The following is a 22391-nucleotide window of genomic DNA, read 5'->3' on the forward strand; positions in this document are numbered from 1 at the left end:
AAGCCTATGTCCAGTTTCTTCTAGCTCAAGGAAACATCTAGCAACTAAGATACTAAAATATTGCCACAGAAGAAAGATATGTCATTTTGGACATTTTTTGCCAGGATTTTTGCCAAGGCCTTTCATGCAACTCTCTTTGTTTAGGCAAAACCATTGTTCAGATCTCGTTTCTGTTCCCCTTCAGTATTCACTACCCAGCATTTTGCCTTCAGCTCTGAAAGCTTTTGCTTTGAGGCCACCCTGACACCTCTGGGATGAGGATCATTCTATCTTGATGTCACAGCGTCTATCTCAATAGCAGGTGAAAGAAGGATGCATAGCAAGCTGTCAAAGATGGGCAGGCACACTAAAAGCCTTTTTCTTTCAAGAAAGAGTAGAACTTATTTTCTTCATATTGGAAAAGGAACTTTTGAAGACAAAAGCAGTGTGTCTTAACTGTGAAATTGACTAATGAATGATTATTCATTATTTATAAAAAGCAGAAAATTAGAGGTATGCAATGAAACTAGTAAGCAGCAGGCCTTAAACAAATCTAAGGGTTAGACTTAATATTTGCCTTATTTTCTAAGACTTTCCAAAGAATCAACTGCTCTGTAATGCTGAGCTGGACAGCTTGCTTTTAGGAACAAATTCAATAGTTCTTGCATCTTTATTCATACAAAAGGCTGTCCTGTATTCAATTGTTGCTGAGTCAGGGCAGTCTGACTTTATTGCCACTTCCATTGTTTGAAAGAAATGCATGGCTTTAGGTTTTACACAGCAGTGAAGTTTTTATTGGCATACAGAGCGTACATGTTTCTTGTAAGTGGTGACTTCATTGCTCAAAACAGACAAATGTGTGTTCTCGCTTGTAGGAGTCGGTTGTTTCATTACACATACCAGTGAAAAATGGAGGGCTGGTATGAAACCATCCTTATGGCAGAGAAGAAAACAAAATCTTCAAAGAAACAGAAGTATTCTTAGAATTACAGATTTTTCTCTTCCTGATCAAGCAGGCTGTTTGGGTTAAAGGTCTATGGCGGTACCACATTACCCTTCAGTAATGTTAGTGTAAAAAAAAAACCAAAAAAATCCCAAAAAACCCACCCATACTTTTTCCCCTGCCTGCTATGCTAAGTAGCTGTAAACATTTCTAAAAACAAATCCAACTTAGACCAAAGCTAACCAATATGCCTTCCAGCTTCAATTATCACAGATCATTTCTAAGCAAAACTGACTTGAGAGAACATAGCTACTGAAGGTAATTCATTGAATGGTGGCAATTCAGTCCCATCTTGGTCTCCTCCACAGTTTCACACATGCATGGATGCACTCCAGAAGATTAGTTCTGGGCAGTGAAATCTTGTGTCCTTTCTGCAAACAATGACCATGACCTCAACTCCTTATTGTGAGTCCTTCTCACCCCTACTCATCCTGTGCTGTGAGGTATGAAGCAACCAGGCAATGTGAAGCCTGCCAGCACTGCCTGCCTGGGCAGGAAGAGAGGAAATAACTGCTTTCTTGAGTACTAACATTCTTACTGCCATTGTATTCTGTAGATTTACTGTTTTCTGCATTCTTAGTTTTTCTCAAGTTTTCCTTAAGTTTCCTTAGTTTTTCCTTGGGCCCAGTTGATGATCCCCAAATAGGTCAGTAGCATGGTTGCACCCTCTGGATTTTTGCAGGATGCAGCTGCCTGAAACTTGGCTTCTGGCTAGGCTTCTTTGGTTCTACCCTTTCCTTCTCCTCAGAGTTTCCAGATGAGATTTGCTGTGAGGGTAACAGTAGTTACATCTCTGAAAAAGAATTTCCATTTCTTGTGATCAGAATAGGCTTAACTACTGAACCTGTTAAAATATTAATAGGGTTTAGGGTTTTGTATAATTCTTGCTGAAATGTTGTAGATTTGAGAAAGGTATGTTGTAAGACTGAATTATACTTAGATCAGTGCAACTGTTTGCAGAAGTGCTGCAGATACACATTTAATGGATTACTTAGAATGATTTCTGAAAGGTAGAAAATTCATTTCAATGTTAATTTCTGAGGAAAGTAAACTGAAGATCATCATGCCTGTATAGACCTCATATTCCTGACTTCCCCTATCCTCAAAAGTAGTCACCTTGGGGTTTGTATGGACAAACATAATTCTAGCAAAACTAATCTACATGTTGTCCCCACTGCAGCCAGTCAGCCCTTTGTACTATATTCAAAATTTTGCTCAAGATTAGGAAACAATGCTTCGAAAAGATGGCACTTACTGAGATCAATCGTAGTAAACATTTTAAATATAAGACCTCCTTTAAACAAGTTGAATCCTGTTGATAGATTTCACAGCTGTAGGGTAGTTAGCACCAAGATATTAATGCATTGGTGCTGCTGATTTGTGTCACAGCAATGCCTGGGCTAAGCAAGGACATGCAGAGTGATCCCTGGGAGTCTGATAAGTAACCTCAGCCCCTGGAGTTTTAATGGAAGCAGTAACTGCAGAGTTGTTCTTTGAAGTGCCTGATGAGACCTAATTGGTGTGTGCCTGCTGAACAGACCCCTTTCTTCTTGCGCTTTAAAGAAATAATTATAAAGTATATTTTAATGAGTACAATGAAGACCAAAGGTAGGATACATATTCTGAACTTTGGAATCTACAGGATAAGTATTCATAGCCAAGCTACTCATTTGCTGGGCCTTAGTGACAGAATGGAGGGGGGAAAAGCAGTTATTAATCTGACCTTTTTGTATGTCTACTTTAGGACAATCTGTGTTGTCCCTTGGTCTCCCTTGACTACATTGGCAGTTTCCACTGATGATACAAATTAACTGGAGTGTCTGTCTCAGGTCTAGATGTCTCTGTTTTGACAGATTATTGCCATTCAACACGTACAGTATAAAGCTTGGTGTTTGTTTTTGAGTTTCGTATATGTGTATGAAATGTAAATAACTTAGTTAATGCTAGAAAACCTAATTTCAAATTATCTTGAATGCAGATTTTGAGGACAGTGGGAGTACAGTGTTCAAAGCTTCCTGTTGGCATGCTTTTCCTTGTAGGTTGGCATTGCTGAAGAAGAGTGGTGAAGAAGATTGGAAGAGCAGGCTCAGCAAAAAGCAGGAGTTTGCAAAAGTGCCTGTCACTGACCGTAGTGCACAGATGCAAGAAGTTGAGCAGCTGTTGAAGAAGGTAACTCTCTCCCTGTTTGGAAAAAATGTCTTGCTTGAAATACTTCTGTTTTTTGAAGTTGCATCCAACTAGATATGCATACCTAATATTAGCTGCCTGCTCTTGCTACTCTTCTTATTGTCAGGCTTGTTTAAAAAGCAATTCTCCCAACGTGAGAGATTGTTTAATGAGAATGTCTTCAGTGTCCTGGGATATGTAATACTGGTTATAGTGTCTTCACATCAGGAGATAATGTACTTATAAGTGGGTCTGTAAGGCTTCTGCAGCATGTCCAGGTATAATGATTTAATCCTGCTCCTCTTCTTTCTCCCCCTTCCACGCCCCCCCACTGAAATTGCCTTAATACGTAGTTCAGATGTTTTCTTATGTATGGGTGAGTTTGTAAAAGTGTCACAATCCTAACACTGTGTTATCTCTGTGCATACACTGTGGTTTTGACCACAGTAATTTTGAATCCTAGAGCCACTGAGGCAATGCAAGTATTAGAGCACTCATGAGCCATTTGGCTTTTGGTTATCTCGCATGATCTTTGCTGTTTGTGAATAGCCAGAACTGGCAGGACTAAGATTTTATCTGTCTTACAACAGGTAGTGAATAGAGAGGGAGATGTGTAGAAAGGTTTAGAGGAAAGGGAGATCCACATTGTTAGCACACTCTGATTATGTCTATACATGAGTAAGTTAGGTTACACATCAAGAGTGGATCTGTAAATCTGAATAATTACCACTGAGAACCTGCTAACTGTGCCATACTTGCTTGTTTTGGTTCAGTGAAATTTTGTTTCAGACTAAATTTAGCTTGCTGACTGCCTTTAGCAGCAGTGCTGTTACATGGACATCTTGGAGTGCACTTCAGGGCTTGGTTTCATGCAAAAGTCTATGCATTCTGCAGTGTGAACCGAAGTGCAGAAAGTTAGGATGACAGGGAGATTTGCTTCAAAATGGACTGTCTCCTAGCTCAAAGTACAGGACCAATGTAGACTTGTTTCTCTTCTCAGTCAGATGAAATAGGTAGTTTCAAAAGCCTTTAATTTCTGAAGGAGTACTTCACAGAGGACAGGTGAACATAAAATTTGTGTTACAAAATTTACTAATGGGGGCAGTAATCTTTGGATCCAGTTATTTAGTTGTGAAAATGCTGCTTCTACTAAATAGTATAGGCAAACAGTAACAAGAAGTCTCCTGTTCCATCAGTGCATTATGAGTAAGGACACAGTTTGTCATTTTTGAGGATAAATATGTGCCTGAACATGTGAGTCATCAACTGTGGTAACTGGACAGAAGAGAATAAAGCTGATTTTTTATAGTTTGGTTTATGGGGTTTGTTTTGGTTTTGCCCTGTAGACTTGTTCAAAAATCCAGCTGCTAGTTTGAAAGATGTCCTAAAGCAAAAATAGTTCCAGGGGGGAAAGCAAAATTGTGGTCACATTTTTAACAGGCTAGTCTCCAAAATGACAACTGTTGAGATCAGATAACAAATATACTCCAGCTAAAGACAATGGGGTTGAGAAAAAGCTTTAAACAGCTGCCAAGATTTAAGCAGAGACAAACCCTTTGTTCTCATTTCTCACCCCTCAGCACCCATATCCTGCCTGCTGTGTTGACATGTGCAGCAATTTCATTCAGCAAGCACAAGTTGGGCTTTTAAAGCAAGTAAGGGAGCATGAAGTGCTTGAGGGATACAAGCTTTGAAGTGACAGTGCTAGCAGGGGAAGTTTCCATGACACTAGGTCACCCACTCTGATAGTTCATATTAGCTCTTGGCTATTTAGAGCCTAAATCAAAGGATTTTCATGTCTGCCCATGGATGAAAACATGGGTGTCTAACATACACAATTCCATGAACTGTATTGATGGTTGATTAATGCTGATACATTATGTGATACATGAGAAATACGTAAACCTTTTCTAAGGTGACCACACTACTTACAGAACCCCATGTCAGCTGTCCTTAAATCTAGAAATACTGGTTTTGGTAAATAATCAGTGTGATGACTGTTACCCTTTGAGGACCATAAAGCACTGTGCTGTTGAAGTCTGTTTGTAGAACTTTGAAACTCTGGTGTACTTGAGAATCTAAAGTGTTTTCTGTTGCTGTATTACAGTAAAAATGCAGGAATTTTATTGATTAATGTATTTTGAGCTAGTTAGACAATTTCCACACATGGCAGTCATGCACAACAGCAAGGGTATGTAAACTTCTGTCATGCCCTGCTGGTTCAAAAGAATGCCTGATGTTTTCAGTTGTAATATGGTGCTCCTATTAATGTAGTCAGACACCTTTTTAGGGGTTTTTTGTGTGTCTGTGTGTCTCTTTGTCTTAAAAGGTTACCTAAATTGTTCTGGAGATTTGATTATTGGAGCATAGTTGTGGAAATTAGAAGTTATTTGAGTACATTTAGATTTCATATAAACAAAATTGGAAATATTCATACTCCTAACAAAATAGCTACATTAAGTAGCGCTGTTTGATCACTTCTAGTCAAAAATGTTTCTGCGTGGTGTCTACATGGTGAGTTATTTATCCAAATATGTTATACTCATTTGTATGTAGACTAAACTGTAGAAAAACACCATAAAATTCATGGAAAAGCTGACAGAGCAACCTCAAACAGGAAAAAAAAAAAGAAAAAGAAAAAAACAGACTAAAGAATTAACTGAAGCAGATACAGATGAGGAGGGAAGTTGAGATTTACTTGGAGGTCCAGCATCTGTTTTGATGATTGCTGCACACAGGAGGAAAATTTTTTGGAAGCTGTGAGACTTCTTAAGTCATTTATATATATGGTAAAGCATATTTGGACAATTCAAAGCATAGCTCTGACATCAGTGGAAGAACTATACACTGATGAATGTCTTACTGGAAAAAAAAAATCTCTTTTGTTTGGGAAAAGTATTTTGGATTTAGTATCTTTGCTTTCATCATCTTGGGCTGGATGGAACACTTGCAGTTTGTTGGATTTCTTCATGAGTAGAAAAATTAATTAACTTCAAAATTTTTCCATAATATCAAAATAGGAAAACTTACTGGAATAAAAATTTCTATTTTATAGTGAACCATTTTTAACAGAGTTCCTGATTAATGTGATTACCAGCTGCATTGCAGTTGCATTAAAGCAGTGACTGACATTTGAAACATTACATTCTTACATTACGTTTAAATTGCAGCTCAGCACTGGTGTTAGAGGCTAGGGCTGAACAGTCATTTCAAAATTACTCATAGATGATGTATATAAAAATCTTAGAGAGGGTAAGCCCTTGAAAAGTGACTTTTAGGCAAAATATTAGTCTTTTGCTGTGGCAACAGTTTTATCCATTTCATATATGGCATCCCAAGTGCTTGTATCACATTCTCATTAAAGCTGAAACTAATTATTAGCCTTTATTTTGAACCACTCTAATAAGCTGCATTTATCCATCCTCTGTGTCATGTTCCACATTTGCTTTAACCTACAGTAAGGGAGAAGAATTAAAGCTGATAAAGCCATGTCTAATCAGCTTTGGGTAAACCCAGCTCTGGGGCAGGGTTTATTTGTAGGCTGTGTTTAGAATGGTGAACTCACCTTCACTGAGTACTCTGGACTTAGCAAATCCTTCCAGATGGCTTTTGAGTCTCCCAGTTTTAGCAAGCATTCTTTCATTTCATCCAGAAAATAGATGACTTGCTGTTTAGCAGGGTCTGATTAAACTTGCAGCAGAATTATTCACATTGTGGTTGAACATGGTTCATCAATTTAATGGTGCATGAAAACAGAGACATATAAAAATTATCAGCATACAAAAAGTGTTTCTTCCAGCTGTGCTGTTTTGTTCTGTATTGGGTTGTAGTGATATTGTTACAACTTGGATAATTCCTGCATGGAATGGCTTTGGTAAACATACTGTTGTATTATGACAACATTTTTAATCTCTGATTTCCATCAAGGAAAACATTTCTAGAAGATCAAAAGATACAGTAAGAAATAAGGGAAAGAGGAGTTATTTCTCCCCCATTTCCATTTCTGGTAGTTCAGTTCTTTTCTAATTCCTTTGCTCTGCTTCTGTCCTTGTCATAGGAACCTGTATATGCTTCTACTTACTCTCCTGTTATACCTGCTCTCCATAAATTTCATCCTTTTCTACCTATTAATCAGGTGAGCAAAAGTCTGCACAATTTAAATGCTCAACAATTTCAAGTAAGCACATTTTAACAGTGTTTTTTAATGTAAGAAATTAATAATCCTCTTAACTGATTAACCTACTCAGTAAATGTAGCTTTAAAGAAACATAATGTTGTGCCACTATGCTGTGTACTCTTCTTCACTATACATTCTTTAATACTATTTCTCTTACGGTTTTTTTCTAAAAATTCTGTATCTGCTTTAGACTGTATAGGTGAGAAAGTAAAGGAAGTAAACTTTATTGCATTCATTATAATACTGAAAACTTGTAAATTGCTAAAAAGGGTGTATAAAAGGAGTAGTATGTAACTACTGAGTATTTATTATAAGATAAAATGCTGTGTACCCTGACCTCCCTGTAAGTAATGTGCATGTACAATGTAAGACATAACATCATCTAATTTACTGACTGTAAAAAAACTGCTTTTGTTCAGAGGTGACTTTCCCATGGTGCTTTTCCATAGTCCCTGTGTAAAGGATTTTAGCCTTGGCACATCCTGCTTCTATTCTCTGACTATCCCATCTTCCTGCTTCTCTCTCTTTCTTCCTTTAAGGTCTGTAGTACTAGTTTGAAAGAATCAAGCTCTCTGATTTCTGATGACCGTCATCCTTGGAGATGGAAGGTGAAATGCTATATAAACTTTCTATTTAATCTTTGGAGGGAGGAATGAGACAGAAAATTACACTCAGACTGATGACGCACATTCCTCAAGCAACTTGTGGCTTTAGAGTTAACTTTGTATTTGCTTGGGAATAATGTGTTTTGCTTGCTGCTGTTCCAGTGAAAGTTAGAGAAGCTTCATGTGAAGTGTTCCTCAACATCATGTCTGTACCTCTGCAATTCCATCATAGACAATTTAAAGAATTAATAGATAATGAGAAATATAAACTTTCTACAGCCAGAACAACATAACAAAGTTGTCTTTGAGCAGTGGGATAGTAGACCTTGATAGGTAAAAAATGCAAAGGCAAAGTGGGCAAAGAAAAAAGCTGCAGAAAACCACAAGAAAACAAGGAGAGCTGTCTGGAAGTTCTCAATAAATCCATGCAAATCAAATTCTGCTGTATTACATCTCCTTGTCCCTTGCCTCCCAGCTCACTCTTGTGGTTCCTGTGCTACAAGGAATCCATTGGGTTCTTCATTCCCACAGTCTGTGTGCTGCATTCTGGGAGCTTTCTGATCAGCATGGGTAATGGCAGTGAATTCAAGGAGCAGACATTCATTGCTGGGTTGAGGATGATGATTAAGGAAGAGGCTACTGGATATATTATAAACATTTAGATTACTGATATTTATCATTTCCACATTCACTTCCACAGCTGGTTTTGAATATGAATTTTTACTATGAGAGTTTTTAATTAAACATTAAATTTTGGACTGAATTTTTTTTTAGTAACTGAAATGTGTTAGTGTTACCTCTGTCCTGTAAGTTCTGGATTTAATACAGCTTATTTACTTTGGATCACCTATTTTGTTGTGATAGAGTTCACCAGCTTTATGTATCTAGAAGATAACAATATAGTTTAATTTAATAATAACCCTCCAGTAATGACAGTAAATCCTTTAATGAGCTGTTCATTCCATCTGTCTTAAAAGGAAGACAGTAAAAAAGGTGTTCATCATTCCATTGACTATGGTAAGCTACATCCTGCTCTTTCTATTAGCAGGCTGCTTCCTTCTAGCACAGTGTCAAGGTACATGCAAACTTCTTTAGGGTTTTTTTTTCCTGGCACAGTTAACCACTTCGTTATTTGCACCAAACATGAGGTGAGTGTGTTCTGTTTTCCTCAAACCACTTTTGAACAGAAAGGCATATGTTTGCACTGGAGTTTTCTTTCCATGTTCTCTTATAACAAGGCCCATATAAAAGTTGCAGAGGAAAATAACACAAAGACTTTTTATAATCCTTGAAAAACTGCTGGATTCTCCTTAGGCTTTTTTTGTCTTTAAACAAGAGAAGTAACTTGTATTAAAAAACAAGTAGATAGCTTTTTAATCCTTCTTTTATATAATTTATAGCATTGGTTTTAAATAGAACCCTCTTTGGAAAAACAAATTTTTTTGTGTTCATTCTTGGTTTGGACTCCCTCAGGTAGGAGCAGCCTTGCTCTTCCACACAGAAAAGCATGAGTTATTTTATTTCTTGTATTAAAAGAAACCAAAACCAACAAAACAAAACAGCACACCAGCATGCTAACAGACCACCCTTTCTCAGTTTCTTGTGACCTAAAGGGGACACTGCTTGGACTGCAAAATTCTAGGGTATAAGATGGAGCATTGCCTAGATGTAGCCCCTTCCTTAACATGAACAGGGGAGTGCCTGCCATACCCTCAAGAAATGTGTTGCAGTGCTAAAAAAGACCAATATCACCATCCAACCTAGCCAAGCAGTGGGAGAAAGTAATCCCTGTTTCTGACTGTTCTTGTGTTGAGTCTATAAATCCTTCCCAGGCTAAAAACAGGATCTTTTAGAAAAACACACAGCCTTAATTCTAAACCGTCAGCACACGGAAAATTCTCAGCAATTTTAAGTTATTTTTCATATGTTATTATTCTTGCTATGTAAATTGTAGCTCTTAACCTTTTCTTCAGTGAAAATACATACTTTTCTGATATAATCTGAGGTAGATTTTTAAAAAATATTTCAACCATTTCCTAAAACCTTTCAAAATTGTCAGCATCCTGGGTAAAAGCATGGAGCCTGGAAATGGATGAGTTATTCCAGTACAGAGTATCTGTTCAGAAAACTTTCCATGGGAGTTTTTGTCTCTCTTCTTTTTCTGTCTTTCTAGTTGGTTGGGTTGGGTTTTTTTCCCTTTTCAAATAACATTTCCCTTAAAAGCCTGGTTTACCAGACTTCTCTGATATCTGTTTCCAACCATCTATGTCATTATCTCTTCTTTATCTTCATCATTCTTCTGTATGTTGGTGTCATCATGAGGGTCTGCTCAGGGGATGAGACTACATCCTTTGCTTTCCATGTTCATGAAAACATTTTGATCAAATTTGGGATGAATCAGATCACTGCATGGCTCTTTCCTGTTTAGAAATAATTTTTCAGTCAGTTAACCAGTTTACAGCCTCTGTAAGCTGTTCTGATATTTTTATATTGCTCAAAAAAATCTGCCTCAGAATGTCATCTGTGATTAACTCAAATATATTAAAGAAATCAGAGATAACTGTGTTAATATATTTAATCATACTTGAGCTCATCAAACTTACCATTTTGATTAAACCTGTTTTCCATAATGTGGAATGGCATTAATTATGTGCCGGTGATTCTTCATTGATTGTCTTTGCAGCAGTCTTTTCATGGGTGTTTGGAACAACCCACAGCTTGTGTGACCTGTTCCTACATGCTTTAGTTTTACTTCCAAATGTTGTCCACATCTGAGCTTTTCTACTATTTATTTTCCCATTTTCAAAGGCTTTGTTAAAATTAATTCTTGTGTTTTGGGACATCTCCTTTTCCAGCTATTTTGTCGAATATGTCAATGAACACATCCATCTATTGCACACAATAAATGATAATATTTCATTGAAATCAACCACCTTTATAACGAAAAAAATTGCATTGGAGCTGTTTTATTCATAAGCTTTTACATATTATTTTTATTTTTTTATATACTAATTTTTGGTTTGACATTTTTACAGTTGCAAATTAGAGGTTCTTCTTTCATATCATAATTTGGGTTTTCTAACTTAGAAATAAAATCTGGACTTAAAATCTTCTTGAGTTTTAGCTTTCTTAACATGTTTTCTCCCAACTAGAATGTGCTGTGACCAGTTAATTCCTCTAGAAATGCTCCATGTGGCAATTCTGAAAGCTTTCTAAACTGTTCCAAACTAGCAGTGAAATTTTTTTGACAGTTGCATTGGCTCTTATTAGCTTTCTAGCTATAGAAAATTATTATTTATTTGATTGTGGCATATACTTGTGTTTTTAAGCAGAACTATTAAAGAAAATTAAGTTTATTGGGAATTGCTTGGTGTCTATTTAGTTTATAATATTTAGTTCATTTGTTCATTAGATTAAGATAGGATTCTTAATCTTCATGCATTAGGAAGAGATCTTGTATGAAATTACTCCAAATTGTGTAACATATGCACCCAGTCTTTTTTTTTTTTTTTTTTTTTGGTTAGGAACTCCAAAGATGTTTTGCCCAGTGTAACAGCTTGAAATCTTTATTTCTCCTGTCCAACAGCTGTTTTCTTTTATCCCTTGACACAGCTCCAGAATTACTGACAATCTTTCTGGCAATTCATGTCTATAGTGATTAACACACATACTTTCTAGGTCTGCATCTTCAGAATTCTCAGTAGCTCTGTAGATTCTGAAGTTTCAGGTATTTCCTGGAGACAAAATCCAAAATTAAGACTCCTGTAAGATTAAAAACCCAAAACTAAATCCATATGATTTTACTTTTTCTGCTTCTTTCTCCCTCACTTCCCTTATATTGTAATGGGAGTCAGCATCCTTACTAAACTAAAAATATTTGGTTTGTGTATTAAATTTTACTTGTGGCTTCATTAGGTATTTATTAATTTGCTGCCCAGGTCTTCATTAATATATTGTTGCTGGTTTTTTCTAGCAACTTTTCTTCCCAGAGGTGGCTGTGCTGACACTGGAATGGGTAGAGATTGGAAGAAAGGAAAGAGATTTCTTCAGTGTTTTTCTTTAAAACATTCAGAAGCTTTGACAGATGAGGAAATTACACTGGATAGACTTATATGTTGTTTGAACATTTCAGAGTTCTGGGGAAAAATCAGAGTTTTTAATCTTGATTATCATGGTTTGCAGTCATACTGTCTGGCTGTCCAGCTCTCTTTCCTGATAAATTGATACAAAGTGTTACTGCAGAGGGCTGCAGAAATATACGGAGCCGGAGGGAAGTAGTGGAGGGCTCTCATGGTCCTAATCCTTGTACAAACCATCTCTTGCCTTGTCTTCATTCTTCTGGCTGATGTCTACTAATCCTGGTAAATGCTGAAAGCTACAAAGTCTCTATATTAGAGTGTCCCCATCAGTCACAATAGTTTTTATATAAAATGACTTATTTATTTAGTCTAATTGGTTTTTAAGAAAATCAAAAATAAGAATATCTTCTTTGTATCTTGAAAGGAGAAGAATGTTTGTGTACACAAGTTTGTGCATACGTTTGTGTTTCCCTTCTGTGGTTCTCTGAGCTAGAGCAGTATTAAAGCTTGAGATTTTCATTTGTTTTTTTCAATTCCAGCAGCTAGGTTGTGAAGCAAAATGATGAATAGCATCAACTTGGAAGTAATTCTAGAGCTGACAGTCCCATGCATTAAAAATGCTTCTGTGTTTGATTTCTATGCAGTGTAATCTCTGAAATGTAGATAGTTTTAAAAGATAAGTATATTACAGTAATAGTCCTTTGGCCTGAAACTAGCTACACCAGAGTATGTAAATTCAGTTTCTTTCCTACTTAAAGTACCATCATCAATCCTTCTGTGTGAGAAGGGCACTGAGTGCACATTCTGCTTCTAATCACTCAGCTGTTGGCTGCCAACCTCTAAAGCAAGAAAGGAAAGCTAAGGGTGACCTAGCGGAAAAAAAAAGAGGGAGTGGTAGAGACAATCACAGTCCTTGGAGAAATATTTAGTAGAGCTAGCTGACTTAAGAACTAGAGTGGAAACCTCTGGAGAGACTGGTAATCCTGCCTGGAGAGCTGAGTTATTGTAAGAGACTAATAAGGAATCACCTACTGAGTTTTCACCACTTTTTTGTTTTACCCTGTGCCACCTGCAGATTTGCATATTTGAAAACATCTGCTCATAGTCAGTAGTGATCTTGCTTGTTTAGCAAGTCATGGTTCAAAAGAACAAGGCCTGGAACACGGAGTGAGTAGTTTGCTTTGTGTAGAAGAGTGCCATCTGCCCTGGCTGGTAGTCCCAAGAAAAGGTCAAAGAGCACAGACCAAAACCTTGTACTCACAGCATAAAGGAGCAGCAAGACAGTGAAGCATTGCAGGGTCACTATGCTGTGTGTGTGACTTCACTGCAGCAGCTTGTTCCCTGCTTCCTTCCCTCTGCATCTGTCTGTTGAAATGTTCAGCCAGTCTTCAGCTATGTCTTTAGCAGGTTTTTTTAAATATCTCTCTTTCTTTCCCCTAAAAAGCAAAGAATGGCAGATAACCAGGAGAGCCAAATGACCATTGAGGAGAGGAAACACCTGATTACAGCTCGAGAAGAAGCCTGGAAGTCCAAGGGTAAAGGAGCAGCCAATGACTCCACACAGTTCACTGTAGCTGGACGAATGGTAAAAAAAGGTCAGTGATGAAATGATCCCAATATAAATAAGACACCTCTTATCTGTCTAGTCAAAATAAAGTCAAACTAAAGCTATTCAGAAGCAGCATCTGTATTTAGCAAGGGGAAAAGTGTTGATCTTCAGCTGAATACCGTGGCACGAGGCTATTCACTTGAGTTTCTTGTGGGTGTGGTATTGATCCATTTTGTTCTGCTTTGTTGCACTGCCATCCACTTATTACTGGACTCTGGCTGGCTGGTGGAAATCTATCACTTGAACAGGGATATATGTTTTGGTTTTCCTTCTGATACAACCCACAGGGCATTGGATTATTCTTTCTTTCTTATTCTTCCTTTGAAAACCCAGCTGCACTGTCTAGAGAATAGTTGTGAAATCAAGTTGTTTCTGTTGCTGGCATTTCCCCCACTCCTAGATCACTGGGAATATTTAGCAAACAAGTATTGTTTTTATGGATGCTCTCTTGGACAACAACTTGAAGTGTTATGTTTGGCTAAAGATTCCCTGGTTCTGCATAAAACCACAGAGCAGAAATGACAAGGGAGCAATGTTGACTTTATTGGGATCTCTTAAATTCAGTCGCTGTTTCCATATCTAATCATTCTTCTAAAGAGGACAAGAGTCTCTGAAGGCTGTACATGGTAGGAATGCAGCTGTTCATGCAGCGTGCCTGGGGAGATCGTAGCTTTGGGAAGAAGGCACCTAAACTGATCTCTTGTGCTTAATGAATACAAGGTTTTGGGTTGTTAAAAGGACTTGGTTATTAAACACAACAACATTGAACCTTGAATTAAATTACAACCATTAACAAAAAAAATCATTGTAGGGCAAGGGCAATACTGCAACAGGAGTAACTGCTTGCAATCTAAGCCACTATCTGTTGCCAGACAAACAGATAAAGAGTATTAGAAATTACCACTGTTAGTAATGTACTTTAGCTGCTACTTATATTTTACATGGTTTTGCTGCTAGAAATGACAGTTTGTCACTATTTAAAGAGTAGCCCTTTTTGGAGGGTCACCAAGAAAAACTGTTAAGTTGTCCACAGACCTGCTCTTTGAGATTTTTTTTCTTTTTTTGCAAATAGATTGGTCTTTGGAAAGAAAAAGAAGATGGTAGCATTTGCTCTTCTTAATGAGAAAAAGAAATTATCTTGAAAGAATCTCTTTAGGTGCTATGATCATTCTTTTGAAGGAGCAGAGTAATGCAATGACAATGTAATCAATAAAAGTAGCCCAAGTGAGATTTTAGTTAGATGTGTACTGGTTTATATCCTGAAAGAATAAATTATCATTATGAGTTTTTAATTTAAGAGATTATGAGAAAGCAATGCAAAATAATATATTTGTTATATGCATGTGCACAGATGCTGAATTTTAATTGCTTCTTATGGCTGAAAATTATTCAGTCCTAATTGGAAGGTGATCCTTTCCTAAGCAGTTCTAAATGTGTGGTCTTGTGAATTATGTGCTATTAGAGCTGCTTAAGAGCTGTGTCCTCTTGAGTGTGTCTTGAGGAAGGCTTTACCCATTGACTTAAAACCTGCTGGAATTTTGAATCTCTTAGGTAACAGGGGAAAAAATTGCTTGTGGAAAAGCTACCTAATCATATTCCAAATTTAACTTGTTGTTTAACAAGTATGACAATTATATTGCTAGGACTTGCAGTAAAGATAGTGAAACATGTTTAATATCTGTTATTCTAGCACAATATTGGTTCAATCTGATCAAAATAACTAAAGGCTTAAACTTTCATGGCTCAGTAATTAGTAAACTACGGCTAAGTGTAAAATAGAGAAAAGTGTAAATGGCTATTTTCCATTTGCTGAAAGTCTGGGCAACAAAAGTTACTAGGTGCAATGCTTTGTCTCAGTATGCTTTTCTACCTAATAAAACCCATGACTCCTATAGAGTGCAGTTCTCCTACCAGAGAAGTGTAGATTCGCATGAAAACTAAGACTGAAAAATCCATCCTTATTTTATCCACTGAGTCCAGAATTAATTGCTTTATAATAGTTACTGAAAAGGATGGAGGAGAGTACAGCAAAAGGAGAGGGTAATGCTTGATATGGTGGAGGCTCTAACTTCCATCTCTACTTCAGTTTCCACATGTTCTTAAAAACCCAACAGGGCCCAAGAATTACTGTGAAATCCAGGGACAGCATTCACAAGTCAGATGCATCCTGTTATGTGTATTAATAGAGATGTCCTTAAATTTAAAAAAGGGGACAGGAGGGTGCCTAGAAAGATCACAGTGACTTTCCTGCTAAACATATCTTTTTGTTCAAAACACATCCATGTTTTTAAAATGTAGCTTGTGGTACAGCTGGCGCCCAAAATATAGACCAAATGAACTGCTGCTACCTTTTAAAGGAGAAAAATTTCTACATTCCAGAGAAAGCCTGTATCTTGTGTTAACTTGCTAAGAGACACTTGGAAATGAAGGTTTGTTCTTGTGAATGGGGTTTCTGAGGCTGCTGTTTAAAGGAGTAGGCAATGCCCTCTGCCATCTCTTATAGAACAGCTGGGAAGGCTGGGGCAGTGTGCTGGCCTGTAGGAAGTAGCCAGGCTCATCTGCTTTCCCCAAATAGCTTCTCTGTCATCACTGTTGGAAACAGGCTGACTCATGGCTGCATTCCCTGTGTTCTGTGTCCTTGTGCAGGCCTGGCTTCTCCAAGTGCACTAACATCAGTAGCATCCCCTTTCCGGCAAAAGTCTACCACTCCAGTTACAAAGCCCTTGGAAGGTAAGAAATAAAAATGGCTGAAACATGGTCAGGCTTATTTACTTCCCATCAATTAACAGGTTTTACTTTCTGGTTTGCTTAGAAATTGAAGCCAGGCCTGATATGCAATTGGAATCCGATATGAAGCTTGACAAGTTGGAGTCATTCTTGGGAAGGCTGAATAACAAAGGTTGGTAATGTTACAAAGGCTGGCAGTGTAGCCATCTTCTGACTTTAGTAAATTGATTGAAGTGCCCCTTAGTTAAAATATCTTGTGCCAGAAACTGAGCATTTCTTTACTCAGACTGCAGTTAATGATAATTTTATTTTTGTGATTCAGTCTTTGCTGAATTTTAAGAAGAAAAGCCTTTTGCAGTTGTATTACAAATGTACATTAGAATAAGTCACAGATGCCTAAATAACTTTCTTAATTCTCTATGCAGTTCTCTAAACATTGTACATATCTTTCTGTAGGACAGAATTTCCTAAGAGCATGCAGCCAATCTAAACCATATTGTCATATACAGTGAAATATCTTTAAATGTCCTATTAAAATCAAAATAGGATACTAAGCTGCTCCCAAGCACAATTCATTCATTTTCCTGCTTTTTTGAAAATTGACTCTGTAGCAGCTCATCAGCTTCCTTGTACAGCCTGTTGGCTATTTATGAAGCTCTCTAGAGTTCTGTGGTGTTTCCATCTCATATTTCTGTCCTCCATTTGTAAGACAAAAATCTTTATGTAATTTGTAGTGTAACAAATGTGTTCACATTTCAGTACAGGAGGCACTAGTGCAGGATAATTACTGTGCCACACTCACTAGTCTGAGGTAGTGACTTTTCCATTTGTGATTCTAGATCATTTCAAAGGCAGGATTTACACAGTTGGAGGCAAGGTGGAATATACATGGCCCTAAAATGATTACATCATCATACTATAGCAGTTCCTTTACAGTGCTGAAGTTTACATTTAGCCATATTTCCCTACCATTTTGTATAATGATTGTTGTATATGAGTAGCAGTTACATTGTTTCAGTATTCTTTATGAACACACTTTTCTACCATCAATTAAAAAATGCTAACACAAAAACAAAACACCACCACCACACTGAAAAACAAATTACTCAGACAATTACCAAACAAGCCATGTTTACCTTTTCTAGACTGAGAAACTCTAGTATGATTATTTACTGGGTGAGGTGTTTCTTTCCTGCAGTTTCTGGGATGCAAGAGACAGTGCTGACAGTTACAGGAAGATCTGTGAAAGAGGTTATGAAGCTGGATGATGATGAAACATTTTCCAAATTTTATCGCCATGTGGATTTCCCTTCCTCCTCAGTGCCTTTGGACCTTGATGAGGACTTCGATGCCATCTTTGATCCTTATGCACCAAAGTAAGAATTACTTTTTCCTCATTGTTTTGAGTGCAGACACAAGGGCAGTGTTCAAAATGTTCAGCTCTAAGTCATCTTGTAGGTATCTTAGAACTGGGCACATCTATTTCTTCTGAGATCAGGCTCCTGCCTGCATTGACGAACTGATCCTGATTTCTTTTCGTTAGATGATTCTGATTGGAAAAATTAGATGATGATTATAAACACTATTTGTTTTTCAGGTTGACATCTTCTGTAGCAGAGCACAAACGTGCAGTTAGGCCTATGCGGAGAGTCCAGTCCTCAAGAAACCCCCTGAAAATGCTTGCAGCAAGACAAGATATTCTTCATGAATATACTGAACAAAGACTGAATGTTGCCTTCATGGAGTCAAAGAGAATGAAAGTAGAAAAAAGTAAGCTAGCAGAATGATTTATATAAGACACCATCTTGACTTCTTAATTAAAAAAATAATATCCCACTGCAATAAACAGAACTGAAGGAATGGAACATATTCCCTGAGTGGCAATAAATTGATTGAGGTATAAGGTGAAATGTAGACTGTCTAGGAGGCCTGGAGAGAAGGGCATGTGTGACTTCCTCAGGGAAAGCTACCTATAGCCACCTCCTGTACATAGATTTAATTATTTCTTTTTAGCACTGTCACCTTGCGCAGAGAGAGAGAGAGAGAGAGAGCGATCCACAATGCCTGCAGGGTGTGCAGAGTGAGGACAGGAGATCAAGGAAAACAGATCCAACTTGGTTATGCTGGGGTGAGAGCTGGCAAGAATAGATGAATTTTTGTTCAGGTACACTGGACTCAATTTTGGCCTAATTTTCTCTCAGAAAATGGAATTAGCCTTCTTGACTCATTATGATTAATTTCCATAAAGGATCAGTGCTTTGTGGCAGGGTTCATACAAGGTGTTTTCCTTGGGAAGTTGCTTTCTCCTGACAACCAGATGGATGGCAAAGACATCACTGTAAAATTTACTCAAAGATTTGTCAAGCCACTCTTACATTTTGGGGTACAAGTTTTCTCTATTACACTTCAGTAACAAAAGATCCTCTGTAACTGTTGATTGTACAGATGAAAACACTAACTATATATGTTATACTTTGTTGCCATCTTATGAGAAGGATTTCCCTGAGTTATAAATTCATAAAGTATCTTGTCTTTGGTTGAGCAATAATCAAAAGTAGCCAAGAATCTGGGCTGTAAGTTTACAGTAAAACACGACTAGGACTTTGAAATGTAAATGAGTGTGTTGCATCACACTGTCTCAGCCAGATTTTAAGGGAATTACAGTTAATGTCTCTGTGCTGTCTTTTATTATTACTTATAAGGCATTGAAAATCTTCACAAAACATTGGGTAGGATGGTTCCTAGCAAAGTTGGTATTTCTGCCAAATAGCATAATTCTGACACTGACAGTGTACTCTTGGATGATATCTAGAAATTTAGATAATCCTAAACCCACAAATCTTTTGGGATAGTGGTTAATCTGAGTTCAACCTGCCTTTGCTGTTGCTATGGAGAAGAAGAAAAACTGGAAATAATGGACAGAAATTACTTTCTTAATGCAACAACCAATTTTTTATTATAATTTTGTTATTTTTATGTCTGTCTTTCCTCCAATTTCTTTTTATATGTAAGTGTCTACAAATTCAAATTTCTCAGAAGTAGCACTTGCTGGCCTGGCAAGCAAAGAGAACTTCAGCAACATTAGCCTGCGGAGTGTTAATCTAACAGAGCAAAACTCTAACAACAGTGCTGTGCCATACAAGAAGCTAATGCTCCTGCAAATTAAAGGTATGTTGGAACTGCTTTTACTTTCCATAAATAATAGGGTGAATGTAACATAGGGGAGTTGCTACCACATTAAATGCTTAACTTGTTCTAGATCTTCAGGTCAAGATTTATATCCAAAACCTGAAAAAATAAGTGATAATTCTGTAAAAAAGTTAAACCTTATAAATAGGTTTTTATTGATCCACACTGGTGTATTTCCCAAGGGGAAAACAGAATATTTCAGAAATTCTGGCTATTCCCTGTGGAAAGTCTTTAACTGTCCCATTCTTACAGTGCTCAATATAACTTGGAAATTATGTGACAGTGTTTTTGCTCCACTTCCCCTTACTGTGCATAGTAACATATCTGATTCTGCAAATAGCTAGGTCTTGGAAAGCAAAATTCTTAAAATTCCTAAATTCTTAAAACTTTTTACTGCCTACAGAAATTGTGCTATGATTTCACTTAAGCAAATATAAGTTCTGGAATTTTGCTGCTGTCTGCCATTTACTTAATTCATTTATTTCCAGAAGGATACAGTTGTTAAAGCAAGAACAGGAAATAATAGAAATATTAGTTGATAGGAGACAACATTTGTTTTGTTTGCTGTGAGTAAACTCTTTTTCCACAGTAGTAGTCTTCTAATTATTCTTAAACAGTCTGTTTCCACATATTTTGCTTCATGTGCTGGGGTTGTTTGTATTTCATTCAAAACAAATCAGATCGTGGCATTTGATAGTAGTAGTTGAAGGAATATAATTAGCTTTGTTTTCTCTTTAGGAAGAAGACATGTTCAAACAAGATTAGTTGAACCACGAGCCTCATCACTGAACAGTGGAGACTGTTTCCTGTTGTTAACTCCACATTTATGTTTCTTGTGGGTAGGAGAGTTTGCAAATGTCATAGAAAAAGCGAAGGTCAGTACTGTTGTGAGGTTTTATTTATTACTTATTTTTAGAACCATGGCAGTATATGTCTCTGATGAAATAGAGCCTTAGTGCAAATTCTCTCAAAAAGTGGAATGTAACTGATAGTCCGTGAAAGGGAGATGTGCAGGGTTCCTGAAAATATGTTTTAGATCATGCACTGAATGAAAGCTGATGTTTGTGAAGGAGTGTGTAGTTTGTGAAGCTGCAAGAGAAAAAAAGGATATCCTCAGGATACAGACTGAACTCAAAAAAAAAATAGTCTGAATTGCAGGATGTCCTTTTTATTCCCATGTCCACTGAGATCAGTTGCTTTAAGGCAAATGAAAGAATGAATGCATTTCTGTAACATTTTTTTCTAGTGTCTGTTTATTTAGTGCAATAAATAATAACCATTTCTTCTTCTATTTACTGTATTACATCTCATTTGCCTTCTTACTGAGCAAGAATATTGCACAAGTTTTCCAAAGACTTAAGCAATCCTGTTCAGATAACTGTTAATTTCTTAGGCTTCAGAACTTGCAACTTTAATTCAGACAAAGAGGGAACTTGGCTGTAGAGCTTCTTATATACAGACTATAGAAGAAGGAATAAATACCCATACCCACGCAGCCAAAGACTTCTGGAAACTCCTTGGTGGACAGACAAATTACCAGTGTAAGCATTGTTATAGTTACAGATCTGGTGCTCTACCACAGTAAAATAGTAGAGTCAGTTCTCTTTAATGAAGATAGTTGGAAGTTAATTTTTTTTTGTTATTTTTGATATTCTTTTCCTTAAGCCGCTGGAAGTCCTGAAGAAGACGAAATGTATGAAGCCGCAATAATAGAAACAAATTGCATCTACCGCCTCGTAGAGGATAAACTCATTCCTGAGGATGACTACTGGGGAAAGGTGCCAAAATGTACCCTGCTGCAACCAAAAGAGGTATTGTGCCACTTAGTGCTCCTGTGGTAAGTGCAGGAACATGCAGCTGATAATCACTTGTAGTAACTGCAAATGCTCGTGAAGAAGATTGCTGATAACTGGGTCCTGTGTATTTCTGAAAGGCTTCAGCACACTTTTCTGTCCAGGAGTGTCCTGCAGGTCTTGAGAAATTAGTTCACATTATCTTCAAAGTAAAATACTATTACAGGAAGTGTAAATCTTTTTTGCCAACAGTGGTTTACCCCAGAATCATGAAGTGCAAAACAAGTAGCACTTTGGAAAATCAAAATAAAATAAAACCTGCTTTTACTTCTATCCCTTAGCCAACTTTTCCTCTTCCAACAACCATTTCACCCATCTAAGTCAGAATTAGAGCAGGTTTCTAAAATGAAGACATGATGTGTTTTCTTGAAAGTATTGAAGTCGCTGCCTTTTGTCTATATTGTGTGTTCTGTCAGCCCTCCCTGGCTGTAGGACAAGGCATTCTCTAAATGTCATAGAAAGCTACTGAAACTGGACAGCTGTCAGTCATGCAACAGAAACAGGTTTTTAGCAGTAAGAACACTCTAACCTGCTAGTGACTTTAGCTAAAGATACACCTCACAGCATTCCCCCTACTTGCTTCCAATCATCCTCAAAAACTGGACATCACAATGCAGACCACTGGCCTGTCCTTTCTTGCATTGCAGTGCTACTTGTTATTGTCACGGAGAAATTTATATTTGGAGGAGTTTCTGTTCAGCACAAGGGAACTGGAGGATCAGGGTATCACCTAACCTAATGGTAGGTTGATTTTTTTTTTTTTATTGTTTGGTTTTGATTTTAGGTGCTGGTGTTTGATTTTGGCAGTGAAGTATATGTATGGCATGGAAAGGAAGTTACTTTAGCACAAAGAAAAGTGGCATTCCAGCTGGCAAAGCACTTATGGAATGGCACCTTTGACTACTCCAATTGTGATATAAATCCTCTGGACCCAGGAGAATGCAATCCCCTCATACCCAGGTATTGTAACTCTAATTTAGTCTCATTGCAGGTATTTCCTTTTC

At 37.2% G+C, this 22391-nt stretch overlaps 1 protein-coding gene across 50 annotated transcripts in view; it reads left to right on the forward strand.

Moving 5' to 3' along the window:
- SVIL (supervillin) overlaps window positions 1–22391 on the forward strand; it is a 134464-nt gene that overhangs the window by 101539 nt on the left and 10534 nt on the right. For 34 of the 50 annotated variants that reach the window (XM_086862445.1, XM_086862303.1, XM_086862320.1 and 31 more), the window contains 13 exons: window positions 3022–3151; window positions 7206–7283; window positions 7865–7933; window positions 13454–13604; window positions 16265–16348; window positions 16431–16517; window positions 17544–17721; window positions 17943–18115; window positions 19358–19513; window positions 20273–20409; window positions 20928–21075; window positions 21200–21345; window positions 22172–22347. In XM_086862445.1, coding sequence (XP_086718571.1) covers window positions 3022–3151; window positions 7206–7283; window positions 7865–7933; window positions 13454–13604; window positions 16265–16348; window positions 16431–16517; window positions 17544–17721; window positions 17943–18115; window positions 19358–19513; window positions 20273–20409; window positions 20928–21075; window positions 21200–21345; window positions 22172–22347 — 1713 coding nt within the window. The remainder of the gene's footprint in view (window positions 1–3021; window positions 3152–7205; window positions 7284–7864; window positions 7934–13453; window positions 13605–16264; window positions 16349–16430; window positions 16518–17543; window positions 17722–17942; window positions 18116–19357; window positions 19514–20272; window positions 20410–20927; window positions 21076–21199; window positions 21346–22171; window positions 22348–22391) is intronic. The other 16 variants (XM_086862508.1, XM_086862429.1, XM_086862499.1 and 13 more) reach the window with 1 other exon arrangement.

This window comes from Cyanistes caeruleus, chromosome 1, assembly GCF_971803275.1.
Source record: "Cyanistes caeruleus chromosome 1, bCyaCae1.hap1.1, whole genome shotgun sequence".
Taxonomy (NCBI): Eukaryota; Metazoa; Chordata; class Aves; order Passeriformes; family Paridae; genus Cyanistes; species Cyanistes caeruleus.